This window comes from Podarcis bocagei, assembly GCF_964188305.1.
Source record: "Podarcis bocagei genome assembly, chromosome: 8".
Taxonomy (NCBI): Eukaryota; Metazoa; Chordata; class Lepidosauria; order Squamata; family Lacertidae; genus Podarcis; species Podarcis bocagei.
Window position 1 is genome coordinate 86,913,520 of NC_138133.1, and position 21,947 is coordinate 86,935,466.

Genomic DNA, 21,947 nt, shown 5'->3' on the forward strand with positions numbered 1-21,947 from the left:
GTGGCCAGCATGACTAAGCCGCTTCTGGCGAACCAGAGCAGCGCATGGAAACGCTGTTTACCTTCCCGCCGGAGTGGTACCTATTTATCTACTTGCACTTGACATGCTTTTGAACTGCTGGGTGGGCAGGAGCAGGGACTGAACAACGGGAGCTCACCCCGTTGCGGGGATTCGAACTGCCAACCTTCTGATCGGCAAGTCCTAGGCTCTGTGGTTTAACCCACAGCGCCACCCACGTCCCTTTTAACTTCATAGTGAATGTTAATTACCCTAATTTACGTTAGGTGTACTTTTAAGCTGCCCGGCTGGAAAGTGCATCGCATTACTCATCAGACTTGCAGCTGGTTGGAGGGGGGGGCACTGCAAACAATTCAGTGAGTAATGTTATGAAGCTCCCCAAGCTTCTAGGACTTAGTCTTGAGGACAGAATCATTGTTAAGAGAAAGGGATTACATGCTTGTAGCAAAGGACTTTTTTATGCTGAGCTTTCAAGTGGGTTTTTGGCTGTTGCCAGTTGACTCTGTGTGAATTCATTGTAATGTGGCGACTGAGGGTGGAATTCAAATAAGTTTTACTTTGAATAGACCTATTGGATGGGCTTTAACTAAGTTGACGTGTGCATGGAACGAGGTCCATTCATGTAGCAGGACTTCCTCCCCCCCATCTGCTCTGGGGGGGGGGTTAACTGTGCCTAAATAAGGTTAACGGTCCACCTGAATTTTGGCACTCATTTGACATTTGCCTTTGTACCCATGCAGCTGTGACATTTCCTGATGCCTTGCTAATCTTAACTGTGGTTAAAATAAATGAGAGCATCCTACAAGTTTGTGTTCTCTCTTCTCCTGCTCAGTTCCTCCCCATCCCTTTCCAGTGTTAACTATGGGGTTGCATAGGTTGCTGACCATAGTTTGCTTCCAGTGAGAGCTAGAAATGCTCTTGAGTTGTTTTTAATGGTCACTTCAGTGCAGACATGATTCTGCTGAAAAATTAGTGGAGTTTTGGTGGAAGAAGATGAGGCGGTGTGGAAAGAATTAGAATTTGGAATCGGGGGGGACGGGGACGCTAGGGATGTCTTTTTCAAAACTGCAATATTAATTCACTGCACAGAATTGGTACCCCTAGCACCATAGTCAATCATACCAACACTCAAGGGAAATTATTGCTGCTTTCATAAATATTTGAGCCAATGCTTTCTATGAAGAGGTAAAGTGTTACAGTGCTAAAGCCAGTCAACGTTCTGTCAATGGGCTTGAGATTTTTGTTTCGTCCTTTTCTTCCAACTTTCCCTTTGTTCTTCTTTTCCAGTAGTGTCTTTCCTTTCTTCTACTGCTTTATGCGCCAGAATCCAGGACCAAGAAAAATACAAATGCGAAGCGTTTGTTGCTCGCGAATCGCGATGTGTGTGTTTGCAATAATTAACAATAAGGTATTGCTTGCAGACCATCTTGCTGTAATAGCCACTGGGGCAGATGGCTTTAAAAAGGGGTTAGACTGATTTGCAGAACATCAGTCTTTGGCTTCAGCTATTATACACAAGAGTGATCCTTCATGTGTATCAGTTTCCTAAACCTATTTGTGTGTGCACGTTCTGCGCTCTGAAATGCATTTCAAAATATGCCGAAGTGTGCTGTCCGATTGGGAGCTGTGTTCTGATCCACAAGCAAGTTAGGGAGTGTCAGGCCAGTTTGGTCCCCTGAGATAGCTCAGTCAGTCCAGCAGGAGACTCTTAATCTCAGGGCTGTGGGTTCAAGCCCCAAGTTGCAGGGGGTTAGGATCCCAGCTCTACACTTCTATGATTCTGTGAAAAGTGACCCAGACAAATTCCTTCTCCACCCCTAACTTGTACACTTCCATGACACAAGCCTTTTTCCTGTGTCATTTATATGTGGTGGGTGCTCTGTGCTGTATTAGATGTGTTGCTGAAGGTTTGCAGGTTACAATAGAATTAAGGGGGGGGGGGAGCGTGGGTTTAATGATTCCACCTAAAGAACTGGGCACAATTACTAAGGACTTTTATTCATGATTGATTTTGATAATTTTGTTTTACCAATAGGGAGGTGAAAGATCATCTGAATTATGAGCACAGAGTATTTAATAGTGAAGAATTTATGAAAACGAGAGCAATGTGCGACCAGCAGTTTTACAAAAAGGTAAATCTTCAGAACTGATTTGTATCATTTTGTCACTCAACATTATAAGCAGAGTTTTAAAGAATTCGGGTATTTTGGATGTGGCCTGTAGCTTTCCTTCACAAGTGTTCTTTTATGGGAAGTACATGAATTCAATGATTTATTTTTTTAAGCCATTTAGCTTCTAGCTGTTTATTCATTCATCCATCTCGTTGTATGTCCTTTGGTCTTACCTGTGCAGAACGGTTGAAAGAAGGATTTTACCTTTTGGCATAGCATTATGTAATGGGAGAACCTTGACTAAAACCACTGGAAAGGCCAGCTCCCTGAGTCCTCCTTCTGCCCTCTCCTCTGAGTGGAAGAGTCTGGACTATGACGTCTGTTGTCAAGGACCAGGAAACTGCCATGAATACCTCAGTGGTAGCTGGTGGACCCTGGACCTGGTAGGGTGAATTTGTGGGACCCAGAAGGATGAATTAGGCAGCGTTAGTGGACTGTTAAAAGTTGCCACCCACAACCTATAATAGGGGCTTCCTCAGCCTTCCAGACCTATGGGAAAAGATAATTTCCCCCCGGTCTATACATTCACTTTTAGGCCTACTTCCCAGATTATGAAATGAAGTGGTGGGATATTACTTGGTCTAGGATCTGGGAGACCACGCAGCCATGAGGTTCACTGCAAGATCTTGGGCCAAACACTGGGTTTGGCCCCAAATACCTACCCCACAGGGTTGTTGTGAGGGGAATGTGGGGAAATGAAAGACCATAAATATAAAACAAGAGGGGACATCTCCAGTCTTTCTGTCCCTGACTCTGAAGGGGATGGGGGAGGCTAGGCTTGGATTAACACGAGAACAAAAACTCAAGCATGACTAAATCTATATCAGTTAAATCTCTTTTAACATGACTAAATCTGTATCAGTTATTTGTTTAAACGTGCCATTCTAAGCTGTGAGATTGTCACACTTCGGTCTCAAGTGTGTGAGGACAAGTGTCCGACAAGGGTCCAAATTTGAGGGACCTCCTTGGAGCTTGTGTCTCAGATCCAAATGCCCCCCACTTCTTCCCCATCCCTCAACGCCATAGGTCGTGGTCATCCGTTGAACATAAGCCACCAGCATTGTTTTGGAAATGGATAACAAGAGTTTGCAGGGTGTCTTATCAACAAATTGTTGTTTGCGTGATGAAATTCTGGCGAGGCTGTCAGTGATGACTGCAACTGTTGTGAAGCCAATATCCCATGTCGATAACATGCCACCTAGTGGATGAACGCAGCTAAAAAGGCACATAGAGAATAAACAGAGAATTAGAAAAGAAGGAATTCCAACCCCCCTCCTTTCAGTTTTTCAGCCCTTGCATTGAAAAAGCGTAGCAGCTCTGTCTCTTTACGATCACGTGCCTGTGTTCCTTTTCCACAATTTTGGCCAGTGTGCCAGCTTTGCCTCTTCTTGGAGAAGGCAAATCTGGCTGCTGTCACGTCCTGGTTGAACTTTTGCAATTTGCTCTATGTGACTGCAATAGCTCCCAGGCGGCTTCTCCTCACATGAACCCACCCGGACCCTGTGATCATCAACTGAGGCCCTTCTTTGTCTGCCTCCTCTGTGAGAGGTCTGGAGGGTGGCAACACGAGAACCGGGCCCTTTCTGCAGTGGCTTGTGGAATACTCTCCCCAGGAAGGAGATTTGAAAGCTGCATATATATGTATATATATATAGGATGCGGGTGGCGCTGTGGGTTAAACCACAGAGCCTAGGACTTGCCAATCAGAAGGTCAGTGGTTCGAATCCCCGTGATGGGGTGAGCTCCCGTTGCTCGGTTCCTGCTCCTGTCAACCTAGCAGTTCGAAAGCACATCAAAGTGTAAGTAGGTAAATAGGTACTGTTCCGGTGGGAAGGTAAATGGCGTTTCCGTGCGCTGCTCTGGTTCTCTAGAAGCGGCTTAGTCATGCTGGCCACATGACCCGGAAGCTGTACGCCGGCTCCCTCGGCCAGTAAAGCGAGATGAGCGCCGCAACCCCAGAGTCATCTGTGACTGGACCTAATGGTCAGGGGTCCCTTTACCTATATCTATACCTATATATATACACACACATATATATATATATACACACACACACACACACACACACAAACATTGGTGCCTCGCAAGACGAAAATAATCCGTTCTGTGATTCTCTTCGTCTAGCGGTTTTTTCGTCTTGCGAAGCAAGCCCATTGAAGGATTAGTGGATTAGCGCTATTAGAGGCTTTTAGAGGCTTTTAGCGGCTTATCTGCTGATCGGATCAGCTGATAAGCGGTTTAGCGCTATTAGCGCTATTAGCGGCTTGTCTGCTGATCGGATCAGCTGATAAGCGGCTTAGCTCTATTAGCGCTATTAGCGGCTTATCTGCTGATCGGATCAGCTGATAAACGGCTTAGCGCTATTAGCGGCTTTTAGCTGCTTTTAGCAGCTTATCTGCTGATCGGATCAGCTGATAAGCAGCTTAGCAGCTTAGAAAAAGGGGGGAAAGGAAAAAAAAACCAGCAGGAACTCGCAAGACATTGTCGTCTTGTGAAGCAAGCCCATAGGAGATTCGTTTTGCGAAGCACCTCCAAAACGGAAAACTCTTTCATCTAGCGAGTTTTCCGTCTTGCGAGGCATTCGTCTTGCGGGCACCACTGTGTGTGTGTGTGTGTGTGTGTGTGTATGTGTGTGTATATATATATATATATATACATATATATATATGCAGGTTTTGGTGTCTTCGGGTGTCTTCCCGTGTAAGAGTTGGGGTGTCTAGGCGACGTTTCGACGAGGTCTCACTCGTCATCTTCAGGCTGGTGCTTTCGGCTTCTTGTTACTAGAACAGAGCAGGATCTCAGTGCTCTGTTCTAGTAACAAGAAGCCGAAAGCACCAGCCTGAAGATGACGAGTGAGACCTCGTCGAAACGTCGCCTAGACACCCCAACTCTTACACGGGAAGACACCCGAAGACACCAAAACCTGCATTCCTGTACCCGTGAAAATCTACGAAAGCAAATATATATATATATATATATATAGTGTTTTTCACCCCCTTGGTGCTTTGTTTGGCACCCCATCCCTCAGCAGGGTCCACACTTAGCGAGCTCTGGCTAAGTTTATCATTGAGCAGCATTATGCAGTTCTCTCTGTGGTCCTGTTCCCTGGGTTTGAGCACATGACTGCTCCCAGGGAGAAGATCCTGTTGTTTTTGTTTTTAAAAAGTAGCAGCAGCAACTTGGAGAACCAATGGGTGTGATTAAGAGCAAAAAGGGAAAGGGGGGGAAAAACAGCAAAAAGAAAAACAAACGCAGTATTGGGAATAACCATAAATAAATAAGAATAAAAATGTGACCCCACCACCGATACCATTCCGTTGTAACTATCCAACCTCACAAAATTCAACGCCTCTTGCAATGGTTTGACCCCTCTCCACTTTAACAGTACGAATTCTACAAACACTCTCCATATCTCCTCAAAATCATTTCTCCTTCATATTCCCCGTCTTACCTTAACGGCACGTGTTAATTTATCATTAATAATTATACTCCACATCTCTTTATACCATTCTTCCATTTTATATTCTGCTTGCCCCTTCCACTTCCTGGCTATAATAATTTGCGCAGCTTGTCAATAAATTTGTGAGCAAGTCCTAGCCTGCAAACCTTCCACCACATCGTAAATGGATAATAATGCTACCTCTGGTCTTTTGATCAGAGCATTGGGAAGTTTCTTAGATAAACGCTTCTCCCCTTCCCCTCACAAAAAAACTAAGCAGGTGAACTTCTGGTGTGAAGCACTAATCCAGGCTTTCTCAACCTCGGCTCTCCAGATGTTTTTGGCCTACAACTCCCATGATCCCTAGCTAACAGGACCAGTGGTCAGGGATGATGGGAATTGTAGTCTCAAAACATCTGGAGGGCCGAGGTTGAGGAAGCCTGGTATAAAGCAATGGACCTAGCCCAGGCACCCCCAACCTACAGCCCTCCAGATATTTTGGCCTACAACTCCCATGATCCCTAGCTAACAGGACCAGTGGTCAGGGATGATGGGAATTGTAGTCTCAAAACATCTGGAGGGCCGAGGTTGAGGAAGCCTGGTATAAAGCAATGGACCTAGCCCAGGCACCCCCAACCTACAGCCCTTCAGATATTTTGGCCTACAACTCCCATGATCCCTAGCTAACAGGACCAGTGGTCAGGGATGATGGGAATTGTAGTCCCAAAACATCTGGAGGGCCGAGGTTGAGGAAGCCTGCCCTAATCGTAAGTGTGCAGACATACAAGTCCAGCTTTAATGGGACGCTTTGGGGCTGTTTCACGTCAGTGAATAGCTAGCCCTTCAAATATGTCAAGATACTAACGTCGCTTTCCTGTTACGCTTTGCAGGTCCTGGATACCTATATATTTCACTTTTTCCTTAAAGCTCGCCTTAACAGAAGGATGGATGCCTTTGCCCGCCTAGAGCTGAGCACTGAAGCTGAGAAAGACAGGTGAAGAAGCCTTCTCACTATTTATACAGTGGCTGCATGGCAAAATACCCTTTTCTACTCCGCTGAACACATGGCCACTTTACTTTTCTTTTCAGGAAGTTTTGCTACAGAAGCATGATTTAAAATAATCTTTGAAATCCCTTGTCCCACTGCATCAAATAATTACATGGGTTGGTAAATGTCTTTGGGTTTGTGAAACGCAGCCTGGGCTATGCCCTAGCCTAGGTTTTCTTTTTTAAAATAATTTTTATTAAATTTCCAATTAACAAACCAATCATATCACATTAATTCCAAATTATACCAATACATAATAAACTCCAAATATTAGCCGAATTTTAAATTTTTGTTGGGGGTACCCATGCTTCGAGTTCAGAAAGGGTCCAATCATCTCATATTTCTGCTGCTTTGATGTTCACAAGTCCCATCTTTCCATCTCTTTGTTGTTATCCTTTACAAATCCCATCTTCCAATCTTCTTCTTGTTATCATTTTTCTTTCTTTATAACCTCTGAGATTATCTCCACAAGCGAGTTGAAGCAAACATTATTATAGTCCTGTGTGGATTTTCACGATGATCCAAAAGTTCTGTTCAAACGGCAGGCGCCATTTCAGCAGTTCCCATAAAATACAGTCTAAGCGTCTGCTCATTAACTTTCCCAGACCAGTTGCTCCATAAATCAGCCTTTCCAGGGGAGTTGTTGCCAATTCAGCCATGGAATTCAGATATGATAACAAAACCGTAGCACCTCTCCCCCTTTGACTGTAAATCTTGCAACTAAGTCTGTCTCATAAAGCCTGGGTTTTCCTGATGGCCAGAAGGGCAGAGAGTTTGTTGGATCTTGCAAGTAGGTTAGATATATATTTATGTTGTTATCTGTAGGTTAACTTCAGTGCTCAGCCCAAGGAGGCCAACCATGGAAAAAGTAATTTCGAGAAGGTTTAATCCTCAGTACATGATGAGCAGGCGAATGGGACTGAGCTTGCCTAATCTGCAAGAGATCGCGCCAAAGGATGGCCCGACGAGGAATTCGTCTCTTCGGCGTTTAGATGTGAAGCAAGGTAAGAGGAGAACTTAACTGGGCTGCTGTGGTTGTTTCTCTTCTCATTCCAGTGTAAATGAAAAAGATAAAATAAATGTCAAATACAGCACCCCTCTCTTGAACTACATTCTGAAGACCAATCCATGGCTGTTAGGGAAAGGTTGTCAGGTCTCAGAATCCAGTTTCGTCCGACTGCAAAGCGCTGTGCCGTTACTTTCGCCAGTCTCCTTGCGATCCTTTTCAGAAGAGTAAACATAAGCAAGCCTTATGGGGCGTTGAAACCAGTGTGGGACAAGCAAAACAATAGTCAATGGCCTATTGCAGGCATAGGCAAACTTGGCCCTCCGGATGTTTTGGGACTACAACTCCCATCATCCCTAGCTAACAGGACCAGTGGTCAGGGATGATGGGAATTGTAGTCTCAAAACATCTGGAGGGCCGAGTTTGACTATGCCTGGCCTATTGCTTCCTAATCTTACTTTCATTATCTTAATCTTATTTTTATTATTTGCACCTTGCCCATCTGACTGGGTTGCCCCAGCCACTCGAGGCAGCATTCAACAAATATAAAAGCATAATAAAACATCAAACATTAAAAAAAACTTCCCTATATAGGGCTGCCTTCAGATGCCTTCTAAAAGTTGTATAATTATTTTTATTTAGTTGCATTTGTTTTAGTTGTAAGCAATTGTTTGTTCCCTTTTCTAGATATGAGATCAACCTCTAAGTCAGTGACTACTTTCAAGATCCCAGAAATCCACTTTCCTCTTCTGAGCCAGTGTGTCTTTTCTTACTACCTTGAATTTAATATTCATCTCAGCAGAGCTATAGATATTTTGTCTCCCGATAACTCTGCGCTTCTGGCAAGGTATTTCTACCTCCGGGGACTTATTGGTTTGATGCAAGGAAAGCTTCTGAATGCGCTTTCGGACTTCCAGAACCTTTATAAGACAGACATACGGATATTTCCCACAGACCTTGTGAGGAAAGTGGTGGAAAACCTTCCTCCTTCCGAACGTTCCCAAGCGGATCAGAAGCCGGAGCTGAAGAGGCTGATCAGTCAAGTGATGGATAACCAAAGGGAGATAAGCAAAGTAGATGATCGTGTGAAAAAATTCCAGTTGCCGAAAACACACATGCAGCTGGATGACTTTGTGAAGTTCGTTCAAGAATCTGGGATTGTCAGAGACACAGACACGATTCATCGGCTGTTTGATGCACTGACAGTAGGTAAGGGGTAAAAAATATGCTCGAATGCAGTTGTTTTCGTCAGAATTTTTCATGCCTACCTTTTTCCTTCCTTGAAGATTGCTCTTACTGTTGACGTAAAACATGTTCATTCCCCAATATGTTTGTTGCTGCGAAGGAGATGCTGGCAAAGCTAACCAAATCAGCAAGGTACTGTACCATAAATATGGGATGTGGGTGGCTCTGTGGTCTAAATCACTGAGTCTCTTGGGCTTCCCAATTGGATGGTCAGCGGTTCGAATCCCCATGACGGGGTGAGATCGCATTGCTCGGTCCCAGCTCCTGCCAACCTAGCAGTTCGAAAGCACACCAGTGCAAGTAGATAAATAGGTACCGCTGCAGCAGGAAGGTAAACAGTGTTTCCGTGCGCTCAGTTTAGACATGATGGCCACATGACCCGGAAAAGCTGTCTGTGGACAAACGCCGACTCCCTTGGTCTGAAGCGAAATGAGTGCTGCAACCCCAGAGTCACCTTTGACTGGGCTTAACCGTCCAGGGGTCCTTTACCTTTACCCTTATCTGCTATAAACACAACACTCTGCACTGGACTAGAGCCTGAACTCAAATCTCTTGCTTGATCATACAGATCCACGGTGATATGCAGGTTCTAGGGTGTGCCAAGGCTCCACAAGCAGGGTGAGATTTCTCCTCGTGATGTAGAAGCCCATTGCCTACCAAGTGATTGCATGCATCCTGCAACCAATAGCCACTAAGCAAATACTGATCTGCACCCGCCTCTTCTTAGTTCTCCATTGCTAGCTTGCTGCATAGTGTCTGAGATGATTACTGCAGTGCAGACAACAACATTAGTAATAATCACTGATGACTGGTTGGATTCATATTCAGTTGTTACTTTGCTTCCATAGAATCATAAGAGTTGGAAGGGACCACAAGAGTCACCTAGTCTAACCCCCTGCAATGTAGGGATCTTTTGCCCCACGTGGGGCTCAAACCCACAACCCTGAGATTCCCAAGCTCTACTGACTGAGCCATCTCTCCTTCTCTCCATATTTCGGTGTTCTTATTATTCCTTCATGACTTTTACAGTCGTACCTCATGTTACATCCGCTTCAGGTTGCGTGTTTTCGTCTTGCGTCCCGCAGCAACCCAGAAGTACCGGAATGGGTTACTTCTGGGTTTCGCCGCTCACGCATTCGCAGAAGCACTAAATTATGCTTCGCGCATGCGCAGAAGACCAAATCGCGCTGCGCAGACGTGGTGCTTCAAGTTGCAGGCTTTTCGCATTACGGGCGGCCTCCGGAACGGATCCCATCCGTAACACAAGGTACCACTGTACAGTGGTACCTCGGGTTAAGTACTTAGTTCATTCCGGAGGTCCGTACTTAACCTGAAACTGCTCTTAACCTGAAGCACCACTTTAGCTAATGGGGCCTCCCGCTGCTGCCGCGCCGCCGGAGCACAATTTCTGTTCTCATCCTGAAGCAAAGTTCTTAACCTGAAGCACAATTTCTGGGTTAGCAGAGTCTGTAACCTGAAGTGTATGTAACATGAAGCGTATGTAACCCGAGGAAACACTGTACTGTGTTTGCCCTATTCCTGCATCCGTAGCTTAATAACGGTAGGAATGAAATGAGGCCAGTCTTGTTGCAGAGGAAAGTCTATGAGTGAAAAACATGGGATACTTTGGCTGATTCTGTTGCTTCTCTGCAGCGCTATCATCCAAAGTGAGATGGATTTTTAAAATGGCACCTACCTGGTGCAGGCAAAATTGCCAGCTTCACGTGGTTCGGTTGATGTCTCATTTTACACTTCTAATAACCTGTGCATGTTTGCTACTGAGAGCTGGCATGCTTTCCTGGGCCAGGTCTGGAATCTGTCTCTGTGTATATTGGCTTGCACTGCCTAGGCTCAGTGGGAGACTGCAGCTATGAAACCGGCAGCAATTGCAGAGTTACTTGAACCATACTTAAAATGGTAAATTGATAATAGCTGCTGAGGTATTTTTTCAGAAGGCAGTTCTGCAGTCACAGATGGTAGGTCTAGTAGCAGCTGATTTTGGTTTTATCTGTGGGACATGGCGGCAGGTTTAGCAATTGTTTTGTGGATGAGGTTTAGCCATCGCCTTGCTGTTGCTTCTCCATGTCTTGCTGCGGATCCATTTCTCCAGTTTCTTCTGCGACTGGGTTGCCCACTTAGTCTCACTTGCCCCATCTCTTCTTGTAAAGCCAAGTATTTATGAAGCCACTTCTTCCATTCAGAAAAAAGAGGATAGATACTTGAATTCGAGATGTTATGGGCCGTAATGGCAGAGGCAGCTGGCCAGGAAGAAGAAAAGCGAGAGCTTACTGTTTTTATTTATATATTATTGGAAATTTTCAGTGGAGAAATAAAATGGAGGAAGGAAGGAAAGAAATACAAAACAAAAAGAGAAAAGTGCTTTAAACTGTGACAAAATACAATGTACGGGTATATAAATAGTATGATTATTCCAATTAATATAAAATTATTAACAAATCATTATAATTTTTATAAATGCATTCCAAATATCATTATATTTATCTATACACAATCTGCATCTAAAAGCAATCAGTTCATATGTTGAGTTATCTTATATCCATTGATCTAAGGTATTCTCTTTCCAATGAACCAATATCAGTCTTTTGGCTGCAGTAAAGGTGCAAAGACTCCATCTAAGTTGACCCGCTGTCAGACCCCATATTGTTGGCATATGGTTTAGGATAATATTATCATCTGACAATTTTTATCCCCCACCCCAGTAGTATTTATGCATCCTAATAGGTAAAGGTAAAGGTACGCCTGACCATTAGGTCCAGTCGTGGCTAACTCTGGGGTTGCGGCGCTCATCTCGCTTTATTGGCCGAGGGAGCCGGCATAAAGCTTCCGGGTCATGTGGCCAGCATGACTAAGCCGCTTCTGGTGAACTAGAGCAGCGGCGTTTACCTTCCCGCCGTAGCGGTACCTATTTATTTACTTGCACTTTGACGTGCTTTCGAACTGCTAGGTTGGGAGGAGCAGGGACCGAGCAACGGGAGCTCACCCCATCACAGGGATTCGAACCGCCGACCTTCCGATCAGCAAGTCCTAGGCTCTGTGGTTTAACCCACAGCGCCACCTGCGTCCCTATGCATCCTAATACTTTCCTCCAAAAATTCGTAAGCTTTGGACATTGCATAAACATATGCTTCAAAGAATCATTTTCCCTATTACATCTCCAGCGACATGTTGTCGTAGATAATCCCTTTCTATATGAATGAAACAGAGTCCAATAAATTCTAAATGTTGTAAGGTGTGGTTTATAATCTCAAAACACATTTGCCACAGAAGCTAAAACCTTGTCCCACTGCTTGGGTGAAAGGAGGAACTAATTTGGCTTCCTGTGTCATGTTGAACCAGGTTAGCCTAACTTTTCTCAGGGTGTCTCAGGTTGTGTAGAAATGTTAACAGGAAATAATGGTTCCTTTCATTTAAGGACATCAGAAACAAATAGACCCCGAAACGTTTAAGGACTTTTACACCTACTGGAAGGAAACGGAAGCAGAAGCTCAAGAAGTAAACCTGCCCCCCAGTGTGATAGAACGCTTAGACAAAAACGAATGTGTCTACAAGTTGTCGTCCTCTGTTAAAACGAACAAAGGAGTTGGGAAAATAGCCATGACTCAGAAGCGCTTGTTCCTTCTGACGGAAGGAGTCCGGCCCGGCTACCAAGAGATTGCAACTTTCAGGGACATAGAGGTGAGTGCGATGTAGACTCAGTAGCTGAATTCCCTAATTTTGAAGATATGTATTATACGACTGCAGATTTGGGGCTACCTTATATCCCAGTTGGTGGCCTTTATAGAGGCCTTTTATATATTTATGTGCTTTAGGGCTGATGGTGGTATGCACAAGAAATAGTTGAGGCCATCCTATATCTGAAACAGTCATTATCATCTTGTGTACGTGTTTGGCTTTTAACATCAGTTTTGCCACGCCAAAGTTTAATTTTTCGGGTCAGTTGTGTCTGGGGGCATGTTTGGCAACCTGTTCAGCCCTGGAAATACTTGCCATCTCTTACTGGAACTCGCGTGCAAACTCTCCCACCCCCCAGTATTTTAATAATATCGCATACAATACAATCCAGGGGGCTCTGTTCCAGGTTTGGAGAACCTTTGACCATCTGGGTGTTGCTGCACTTCAGTTCCCATCAGCCCCAGCAAGCATAGCCAATGGCCAGGCATGATGGAATTTGTAGTTCAGCAACATCTGGAAGGCTGGTGGTTTCTCCCCACCTATGCTACTGTGACCATTGTTTGTTTAAAGCAGCCATGGCCAAACTTGACCCTCCAGCTGTTTTGGGACTACAATTCCCATCATCCCTGACCACTGATCCAGTTAGCTAGGGATGATGGAGTTGTAGTCCCAAAAACGAGCTGGAGGGCCAAGTTTGGCCATGCTTGGTTTAGAGAAAAGCAAGTCTCTGGAAAGAGCTTAGAATCCGAGGAACTGAAAAAGTTAGGGGGAAGGGATTTGGAGGAGACGGCTGTGTAGCTGTACTTTGCCTCACTTCAGTTTTAAGTTCTAATTTCTCTGTCTTCTCCCACTGCCCCCAAACCCAGGAAGTGAAGAGTACGACAGTTGCTTTCCTGCTTCTCCGGATTCCCACCCTAAAGATAAAAGCCATGTCCAAAAAGGAGGTTTTCGAAGCAAATCTTAAATCTGAATGTGACCTGTGGCACTTGATGGTGAAGGAGATGTGGGCTGGGAAGAAAATGGCGGATGATCACAAGGTCTGGCACTTTGAATTGGCAGTTGAAATACGTTTTGTATTGTCAAAAGAAAAGTTTTGTATGCTTTTACTATCTCGTTGACTTTCCAAATTCCCATGTTTCGTTCGCCTTCAGTTGTAAAAGATTAATTATTAGAGAAGTGAAGTGACCAATTTTGCCAAGACTGCAGCCATCGTTACAAAAACCACGATACTGTTGATGAATGTGCCTGACATCTTCTGTATCCATATTTTAAACAACTGTTTTATTGTATGGCTTCCTTGGCGCACATTTCAACCTGATTCTGGATGGATTGGTGCAATCGGTTTTTACTGTTAATGGGATGGTAGTTTAAGGTCCTGAAGGAAAGTATTTCCTCCCCTAAACTTAATAAGTAAATAAACAAACACTTCATATTGTTAGATTGAATTTGGTAATGTGATTATATAGAATATTGGAATATGCACACATGCAAAGCCGAATGGAATGATCATGGACATACACATTGGGAGATAAGCATGGGCTTTTTCTTAAAACAAAAGGAACAGAAGGCAAAAAGCAAGTATTATTATTATTTATTGAATCTATATACTGCCCTATACCTGTAGGTCTCAGGGCAGTTCACAGAACATAATGGCTTCTTTTCATTTTGTCCCCTAGGACCCTCAATATATTCAACAAGCACTTACGAACGTTCTCCTGATGGATGCAGTCGTGGGTGTATTGCAGTCCTCTAAGATCATTTATGCTGCTTCCAAGCTATCTTACTTTGACAAGATGAAGAACGAAGGTGAGCTGGTTTGTGGCTTAAATGCTCCTGCTAGAACCGTTCTGTATCTAAGAGCATTGTCCAGAACTCTGTTGGTTCAAGGCATCTCCAATCATGCACCAAGCCCAGGAATACCTAGGGGCCAGAGTACATTGTGTCAGAGTTTGACTGCACCCAAAGGCCCAGGGCTAATAGTGGGAGGAGCAGAATAATAAATAATAATAATAATAAATTTTATTTATATCCCACCCTCCCCAGCCGAAGCTAGGCTCAGGGCTGCTAACAACAATAAAACAATACAACATTCTAAAATCATTTCATTATAAAATTAATTCAAATTGAATTGATGGCAACCATTGAGCTAGAGTTCTGTGAAGATTGCCAAAGGAGGGGGTCAGACTGTGCCCTGGCCAAAGGCCTGGTGGAACAGCTCTGTCTTGCAGGCCCTGCGGAAAGATGTCAAGTCCCGCAGGGCCCTAGTCTCTTGTGGCAGAGCGTTCCACCAGATCGGAGCTACAGCCGAAAAAGCCCTGGCTCTAGTTGGGGCCAGCCTAACCTCCCTGTGGCCTGGGACCTTCAAGATGTTTTTGTTTGAAGACCGTAAATTCCTCTGTGGGACATACCAGGAGAGGCAGTCCTGTAGGTACGAGGGTCCTAGGCCGTATAGGGCTTTGAAGGTTAAAACCAGCACCTTAAACCTGATCCTGTACCCCACCGGGAGCCAGTGCAGCTGGTCTAGCACCAGGTGAATGTGATCCCGTGGCGAGGACCCTGTAAGGAGTCTCGCCTTCTGCATTCTGCACCTGCTGGAGTTTCTGGGTCAGTCTCAAGGGCAGCCCCACGTAGAGTGAGTTACAATAATCCAGTCTGGAGGTGACCGTCGCGTGGATCACAGTGGCTAGGTCAGGGCGAGAGAGGTAAGGAGCCAATTGCTTAGCTTGGCGGAGATGAAAAAATGCCCCCTTTGTTATAGCTGCAGTCTGCACCTCCATGGAAAGGGAGGTGTCGAAGATTACACCCAAACTCTTAACGGACGGCGCTGGCACTAATTGCGCCCCCGCAAGAGATGCTGGGACCTGTTGTGTGACTATTCCGACTGCCTTCCAAACGGACTTCTGTTTTCGTTCTGGCCTTTATTTCTTCAGGCATTTGCATGGGTTTTTCCTCCTGGGCCTGACAGTAACTTTGAAAAACAACAACATGTATTTGTCTGCTCTTCTTCAGTGCCCATGATGGTCCCCAAAACAACAAGAGAAACACTCAAGCACAAGATTAATCCGTCAGCTGGGGAAACTTTCCCACAAGCAGTAGAAGTCTTACTTTACACACCAGGTATGGAATACTGTATTCCTGGAAGGGCTGCGTGTCAGGGAACAATTGGAATTGGTGGCACTCAGTGACATTACAGCACCCCAGTGTGTCGGGATGGGGCATGTTGGCTTCTTAACCAGTTGGGGTAGATAACAGAAAGAGGCATCCTGGTGAGATACATGGCCGAGGTGAGGAGGCAATAAGAACTCTGATACCCTCATTCCAAGGCCAAATATTTATCTCACTAAAAAGGGACGCAGGTGGTGCTGTGGTCTAAACCACTGAGCCTCTTGGGCTTGCCAATTGGAAGGTCGGCAGTTCGAATCCCCACAACGGGGTGAGCTCCTGTTGCTCGGTCCCAGCTCCTGCCAACCTAGCAGTTCAAAAGCATGCCAGTGCAAGTAGATAAATAGGTACCGCTCCGGCGGGAAGGTAAACAGTGTTTCTGTGCGCTCTGGTTTCCATCAAAGTATTCTGTTGTGCCAGAAGCGGTTTAGTCATGCTGGCCACATGACCTGGAAAACTGTCTGTGGACAAACACCGGCTCCCTCGGCCTGAAAGCGAGATGAGCGCCGCAACCCCATAGTCGCCTTTGACTGGACTTCCAGGGGTCCTTTACCTTTTACCTTTATTTATCTCACTATTCTGTGTAGGCTAAATCAGGGTTTCCCTTAACTGGGTCTCCAGTTGTTTTGGACTACAATTCCGATCAGTGGTAAGCCACTGGTCCTGCTAGCTAGGGATGATGGGATTTGTAGTCCAAAGAAGAAAAAGCTGAAGACACAAGTTTGGAAAACCCTGAGCTAAATGACACATGACAGAGTAGTTCAGGAGTGAATACCATACTGCAGTGGTTCTCAGAGGCTGCGGCAGAAAAGGATGACATTCAAGGACAATCAAAGGAACATATAAGCATTTCAGTTTAGTATAGCATAGTATCAAAATAATTTATTTTCGCTATGCAACCAGAAAAAGTGTTTCTTCTCTTTGTGCTCCTCCCAGTCTAGAAAGTGCCAGTACTTTAAGCTGAAGAGTGGATCTTATAATCACCACCTGTGTTGGAAATAGTTCAAGAGCAGGTCTTCCGTGTAAAGCTGATGGATTGAAACCTGCATCCTCTTCATTCTTGGCTCTGTTAAGCTTTGTAAAATACAGGGACTGTCTTGAACAAAAACACAGTGAAAAAGGTAACAGCTGAGGGAGACGTTAATAGGCATCAGAAATACAGCTGCTCTTCAGTGTTCCCCAGTAACCCAATCTGTAAGATGGCATAGCCAGATGTATACTCTTAGATAGTTACATTGCTCGATAATGTATTTGGTTCAAACGTATTTTATATCAAGTGTGTCACTGTTTTCTCCTTCCAACGCTTAGGGCAACTTGATCCAGCAGAAAAGCATGGGGATGCCCACCCAAAATTATGGTGTGCCTTAAATGAGGGGAAGGTGGTCGTGTTCGATGCATCTACATGGTCCATACAGCACTATCTTAAAGTAGGAAACTCTAAACTGGTAAGCAACACTCTGCAAGTACCGCATAATTTTTAATTTGCTAGCAAAAAAGTATTGAAACGCACATGGGCGTTTTGATTTTTTAAGCTTTTCCATCCTTTTAGTTTTTGCTTTGGTAGATGTGAGTTGTATTGGGGGTTTTTCTGTTTCATTGTTATTTATGTGACAATATATTCTGTCCAGATATACTGTATCAGGAAATCCAGGGAATGGCGCAGAAGGAAAACTACCTATGTTTTCTTCTTGGTGGCTTGCTGCTAATGAAATTGACGCACACTGTTTAGAATTCTTCAAGGCTTCACTGAGAGATGGGGGCAGAGAGATACTGCCGGGAGGACCTGAGAGGCTCAAGTTTCTAAGCAGCATATATCAGAAAGGGGTACAGGTGTTTCCTTAAGTTCAGTAGAGACAGATGCTTCTCCTCCCTCAGAGAACAGTGTCTGGGATAGGGAACTGCCCATCCAAGAGACTCAAGGTTACAGACAGTTAAGTGGAATTTCACCTCTGGAAACCATTTGTGTGTCTTTCAGAATCATCAAGGCTTTTCAGGGATTTAACGTTTTGGTGTGATATTGAGAGCTTCCATGTTGCAGTGATATAGTCTTGCTGAGTATTTCTTCTTCTTCTTACAAATGCAGAATTGTATGGTAATGGTGGAACAAAGCCAAGTCTGGATCGGTTCTCAGGACTCCATTATTTATTTGATCAATACCCACAGCATGTCTTGCAATAAGCAGCTGAACGACCATCGCTCCGAAGTTGTGGACATCATCGTGAAAAATGGAGATAGCAGCTCCAGGTCAGCTGAATATATAGCATGGCAGGTTCTCTTGTTCAAAGACCAACTGGGATTGTATCCTGAGTGTAAGGGACCAGGGGGAGAGAGAGAGAGAGAGAGAGAGAGAGAGAGAGAGACTTCTATTGGTGGACCCTCTTTTTTTCAAAGTGTTTCCCTCAAAAGGGGACTATGATATGCTGCCCAAAACCAAACTGTGAACCTACTGATAAGCAGTTGCTTGAGGAATTTCTGAGCCCCTGTTTCTTAGGACCTCTTCTTTTCAGCCCACCTCTAGGTGAAAAATGGAGAGCAGCTTTGAATTTATTTCCCCCCAAACCTAGAGGACACAGAAATTATTAACAAAGCTTAGTGAGAACTATTGTTGGAATACAAGGGGGTAGCTTTACAACCATGCAGTCTCAGCATGTGGGGAAAATTTTAGTGAGAAGTTCATTTTTTTAAACCCAATGAAGCCAAATGTCCAAGTACAGTGGTACCTCGCAAGACGAATGCCTCGCAAGACAAAAAACTCGCTAGACGAAAGGTTTTTTCGTCCGCGATTTGCCTCGCAAGACGAATTTCCCTACGGGCTTGCTTCGCAAGACGAAAACGTCTTGCGACTTTGTTAAGCCGTTTAAACCGTGCTTCGCAAGACGAAAAATTCGCTAGATGGCAAAACTTGCGGAACGAATTAATTTCGTCTTGCGAGGCACCACTGTATGAGGAATTTCATGGGGAAGGAAAAGGAAACACAGTAAAAGGGTTGCACATGAGAGCTGTGGGAACTACAACCATTCATGGCTTTTGCGAGAGAAGCTGGATGATGCACCAGTTTGTAAAACATTTCTGTTCTCTTGTGCATGTCTGGGTATCTACTTGAAATATTTCACCTATAAATTTTAAGTGAAAAACAGACGGGGAGCCTGCAGTCCTCTTGTCGTCCTGCACTACAAAATCCCTGACTCCTGGTCATGCTGGTTGTGGCTGATTGGGAGGTGAAGTCCAATAATTTCTGGAGGTCCAAAGGTTCCCAAAGGTAGTGGCTGGTTCTCTCCTGTCACCTGCAGAACTTTCTAATCCATGAGATGTGTCAAAATAGCAAGAAAACTCCTTGCGAAGAGATGAGCTTAGAAACTAGAAAATGTACGTAATTCATCTTCCAGTCACATTTTCGCCTTTTGTCCAGGTGGACGTTGGGGAGGTATGAGTACATTTGAAATAAGAGCAGTCCAGTTTTGAGCCGAGGTCTTAGTTCCAAAAGCTGGTTCCTCAGTAGTGTGTGTGTGTGTGTCAATATCTAATTCAAGAGATCGGATATAGTAGGCTATTTTACGGATATAAACAGCAGCGCAGCCCTAAAGCAGGAGAAATGTTATTGGACAAGTTTTAGTTCACTCCTTCTGCATTGCATTGAAGGGAGGCTAAAATCTAGATACCACAAAACTTGGAATGTGATCTTTTTTTTAGCTTAAAAGCAGGAGGGGTAAAGGTAATGTTTGAAGACTGAACAATACACACCACACACACACAGACTTCTCTGGCAGATAGTGACTCATGAATAGAATTATATGTTGTTACCTCAACCACAGTACAGTGGTACCTCGGTTTTTGAACGTCTCGGAAGTTGAATGTTTCAGTTTTCGAACATCGAAAACCTGAAAGTAAATGCTTCGGTTTTTTAATGCTTTTTGGAAGTTGAATGTGCCACACGGCTTCCGTATTGAGTTTTGCGTAAGTAAATACTTCGGTTTTCAAACGTTTTGGAACTCGAGCTGTCTTCCGGAATGGATTATGTTCGAAAACCGAGATACCACTGTATTAATTTTTATGTCGACTTGTTAATTTTTTTTGTAACACATGTCCTAACATCACGTACTTTCCTTGCGCATGCGCAGTGAGGCCTGTTCTTGCAGCGTGGATGGGACAGTGATTATGTGGGACATCAGCACTTTGAAAGTGAACCACAGATTCCAGCTGCCCTGTGAAACTCTGACTGCTATCAAATTCCACAGTAACAGGCTTTGGTGCTGTAAGTTTCTGCGTCTTCACCTACCTGAAAAGAATGTGATTTAAAAGGAAGAGGGTGGGGAAGCCATATCTGACTTTGATTCATAAGAAATCGGCCACCTTCAGCCTTCCCCTGCTCTTTCTTGGAGACCGTCACCCAAATGCTTATAATAACTTTAGCGGACTTCAGCTGAAACCGTGGGACTCATTAATTTAAATTTCATTTCTGGGAAGACTCTTCCCTGCTGCAAATGTAAGCGTGTTGTTTCAGTGCTTAGTCAGAAGCATTTCTCTGCATTAGGAAGAGAGCTTACCTAGTGCTCATGAACCTGACAAACTCCTATCAGAAACAGGAGTTTTCCTAACAGCGTTGGTATTTCCCTTCAATGCTTAATAGGAAGAAGGCAGCACCAGAAAATAGGGGGAGCCCCCAAAAGGTGCAGTGAACCAGATTAGGGTCCCAAACATGTTCTCTTTTCTTTCCTATGAATCATTTTTCTTTCCTGTGAATCAACGGCTAAGGGAGCTGGGCATTTTTAGCCTGGAGAAGAGGAGGTTAAGGGGTGATATGATAGCCATGTTCAAATATATAAAAGGATGTCACATAGAGGAGGGAGAAAGGTTGTTTTCTGCTGCTCCAGAGAAGCGGACACGGAGCAATGGATCCAAACTACAAGAAAGAAGATTCCACCTAAACATTAGGAAGAACTTCCTGACAGTAAGAGCTGTTCGACAGTGGAATTTGCTGCCAAGGAGTGTGGTGGAGTCTCCTACTTTGGAGGTCTTTAAGCAGAGGCTTGACAACCATATGTCAGGAGTGCTCTGATGGTGTTTCCTGCTTGGCAGGGGGTTGGACTCGATGGCCCTTGTGGTCTCTTCCAACTCTATGATTCTATGATTCTATGATTTACAGTGGTACCTCTAGTTACTAACTTAATTTGTCCCGGAGGTCTGTTTTCAACCTGAAACTGTTCTTAACTAGAGGCGTCCTTTTACTAATGGGGCCTCTTGCTGCCGCTGTGCCGCCGGCACACAATTTCTGTTCTCATCCAGGGGCAAAGTTCTCAACTCAAGGTACCGTATTTTTCGCTCTATAGGACACACTCCCCCCCCAAAAAAAAATTAAGGGGAAATGTGTGTGCGTCCTATGGAGCGAATGCAGGCTCCCTGGCTTCAGCAATAGCAACGCGAAGCCTCTGAAGCGCAGAGGGAGCGCTCCCTCCACGCTCCGGAGGCTACGCGTTGCTTTCGCTGAAGCCTGGAGAGCTAGAGGGGTCGGTGTGCACCAACCCCTCGCTCTCCAGGCTTCAGAGATAGCTGCCTGAAGCCTCCGGAGTGCAGCGGGACATCGTGCTGCACTCCGAAGGCTTCGGGTTCCATTTGCTGAAGCCGGGAGAGCAAGACTCCTGGCTTCAGCAGAGAGGGGGAGCTGCGCAGCGCCCCTTCAGCGAAGCGGGAAGAGAAATGGAAGGGGCTCCATTTCTCCTGCCGCTTAGCTGAAGGGGCACTGAGCAGAGAGGGGGAGAATTTTTTTCCTCTTGTTCTCCCCCTCTAAAACAAGGTGCGTCCTATGGTTGGGTGCGTCCTATAGAGCGAAAAATACGGTAACTTTTCCAGGTTAGCAGAGTCTGTAACCTGAAGTGTTTGTAACTCGAGGTGCCACTGTATATCCTTTTGCTAAACTATTCCATAGTTAAGAATATTAGTGTTAAGGTTAGAAACAGAAATACAAGGTGTGACCGGAAAGTTGGGTGAATGGTCACAGAAATCGGACAGAAATCTGATACAGTGCACCATTGACAATGTTCGTAGAACTTTTGGAAACTTCTGGAGAAGTCCTCTTTTCATACTGCTTTCAGTTCCCTCGTCACAGCAGCTTGGACATGTGAAATGTTGGGAAATCTGTGCCTTTTCAGGGCAGATTTCAGTTTTGGA

The 21,947-nt window shown here is 44.8% G+C and overlaps 1 protein-coding gene across 2 annotated transcripts in view; it reads left to right on the plus strand.

The window, feature by feature from the left end:
* DENND3 (DENN domain containing 3) overlaps positions 1-21,947 on the plus strand; it is a 52,625-nt gene that overhangs the window by 25,345 nt on the left and 5,333 nt on the right. For both annotated transcript variants that reach the window (XM_081204367.1, XM_081204366.1), the window contains exons 11-21: positions 2,054-2,150; positions 6,519-6,622; positions 7,502-7,680; positions 8,370-8,891; positions 12,361-12,623; positions 13,487-13,657; positions 14,297-14,426; positions 15,630-15,737; positions 17,091-17,227; positions 17,866-18,026; positions 19,901-20,034. In XM_081204367.1, the coding sequence (XP_081060493.1) occupies positions 2,054-2,150; positions 6,519-6,622; positions 7,502-7,680; positions 8,370-8,891; positions 12,361-12,623; positions 13,487-13,657; positions 14,297-14,426; positions 15,630-15,737; positions 17,091-17,227; positions 17,866-18,026; positions 19,901-20,034 (2,006 nt within the window). The remainder of the gene's footprint in view (positions 1-2,053; positions 2,151-6,518; positions 6,623-7,501; positions 7,681-8,369; positions 8,892-12,360; positions 12,624-13,486; positions 13,658-14,296; positions 14,427-15,629; positions 15,738-17,090; positions 17,228-17,865; positions 18,027-19,900; positions 20,035-21,947) is intronic.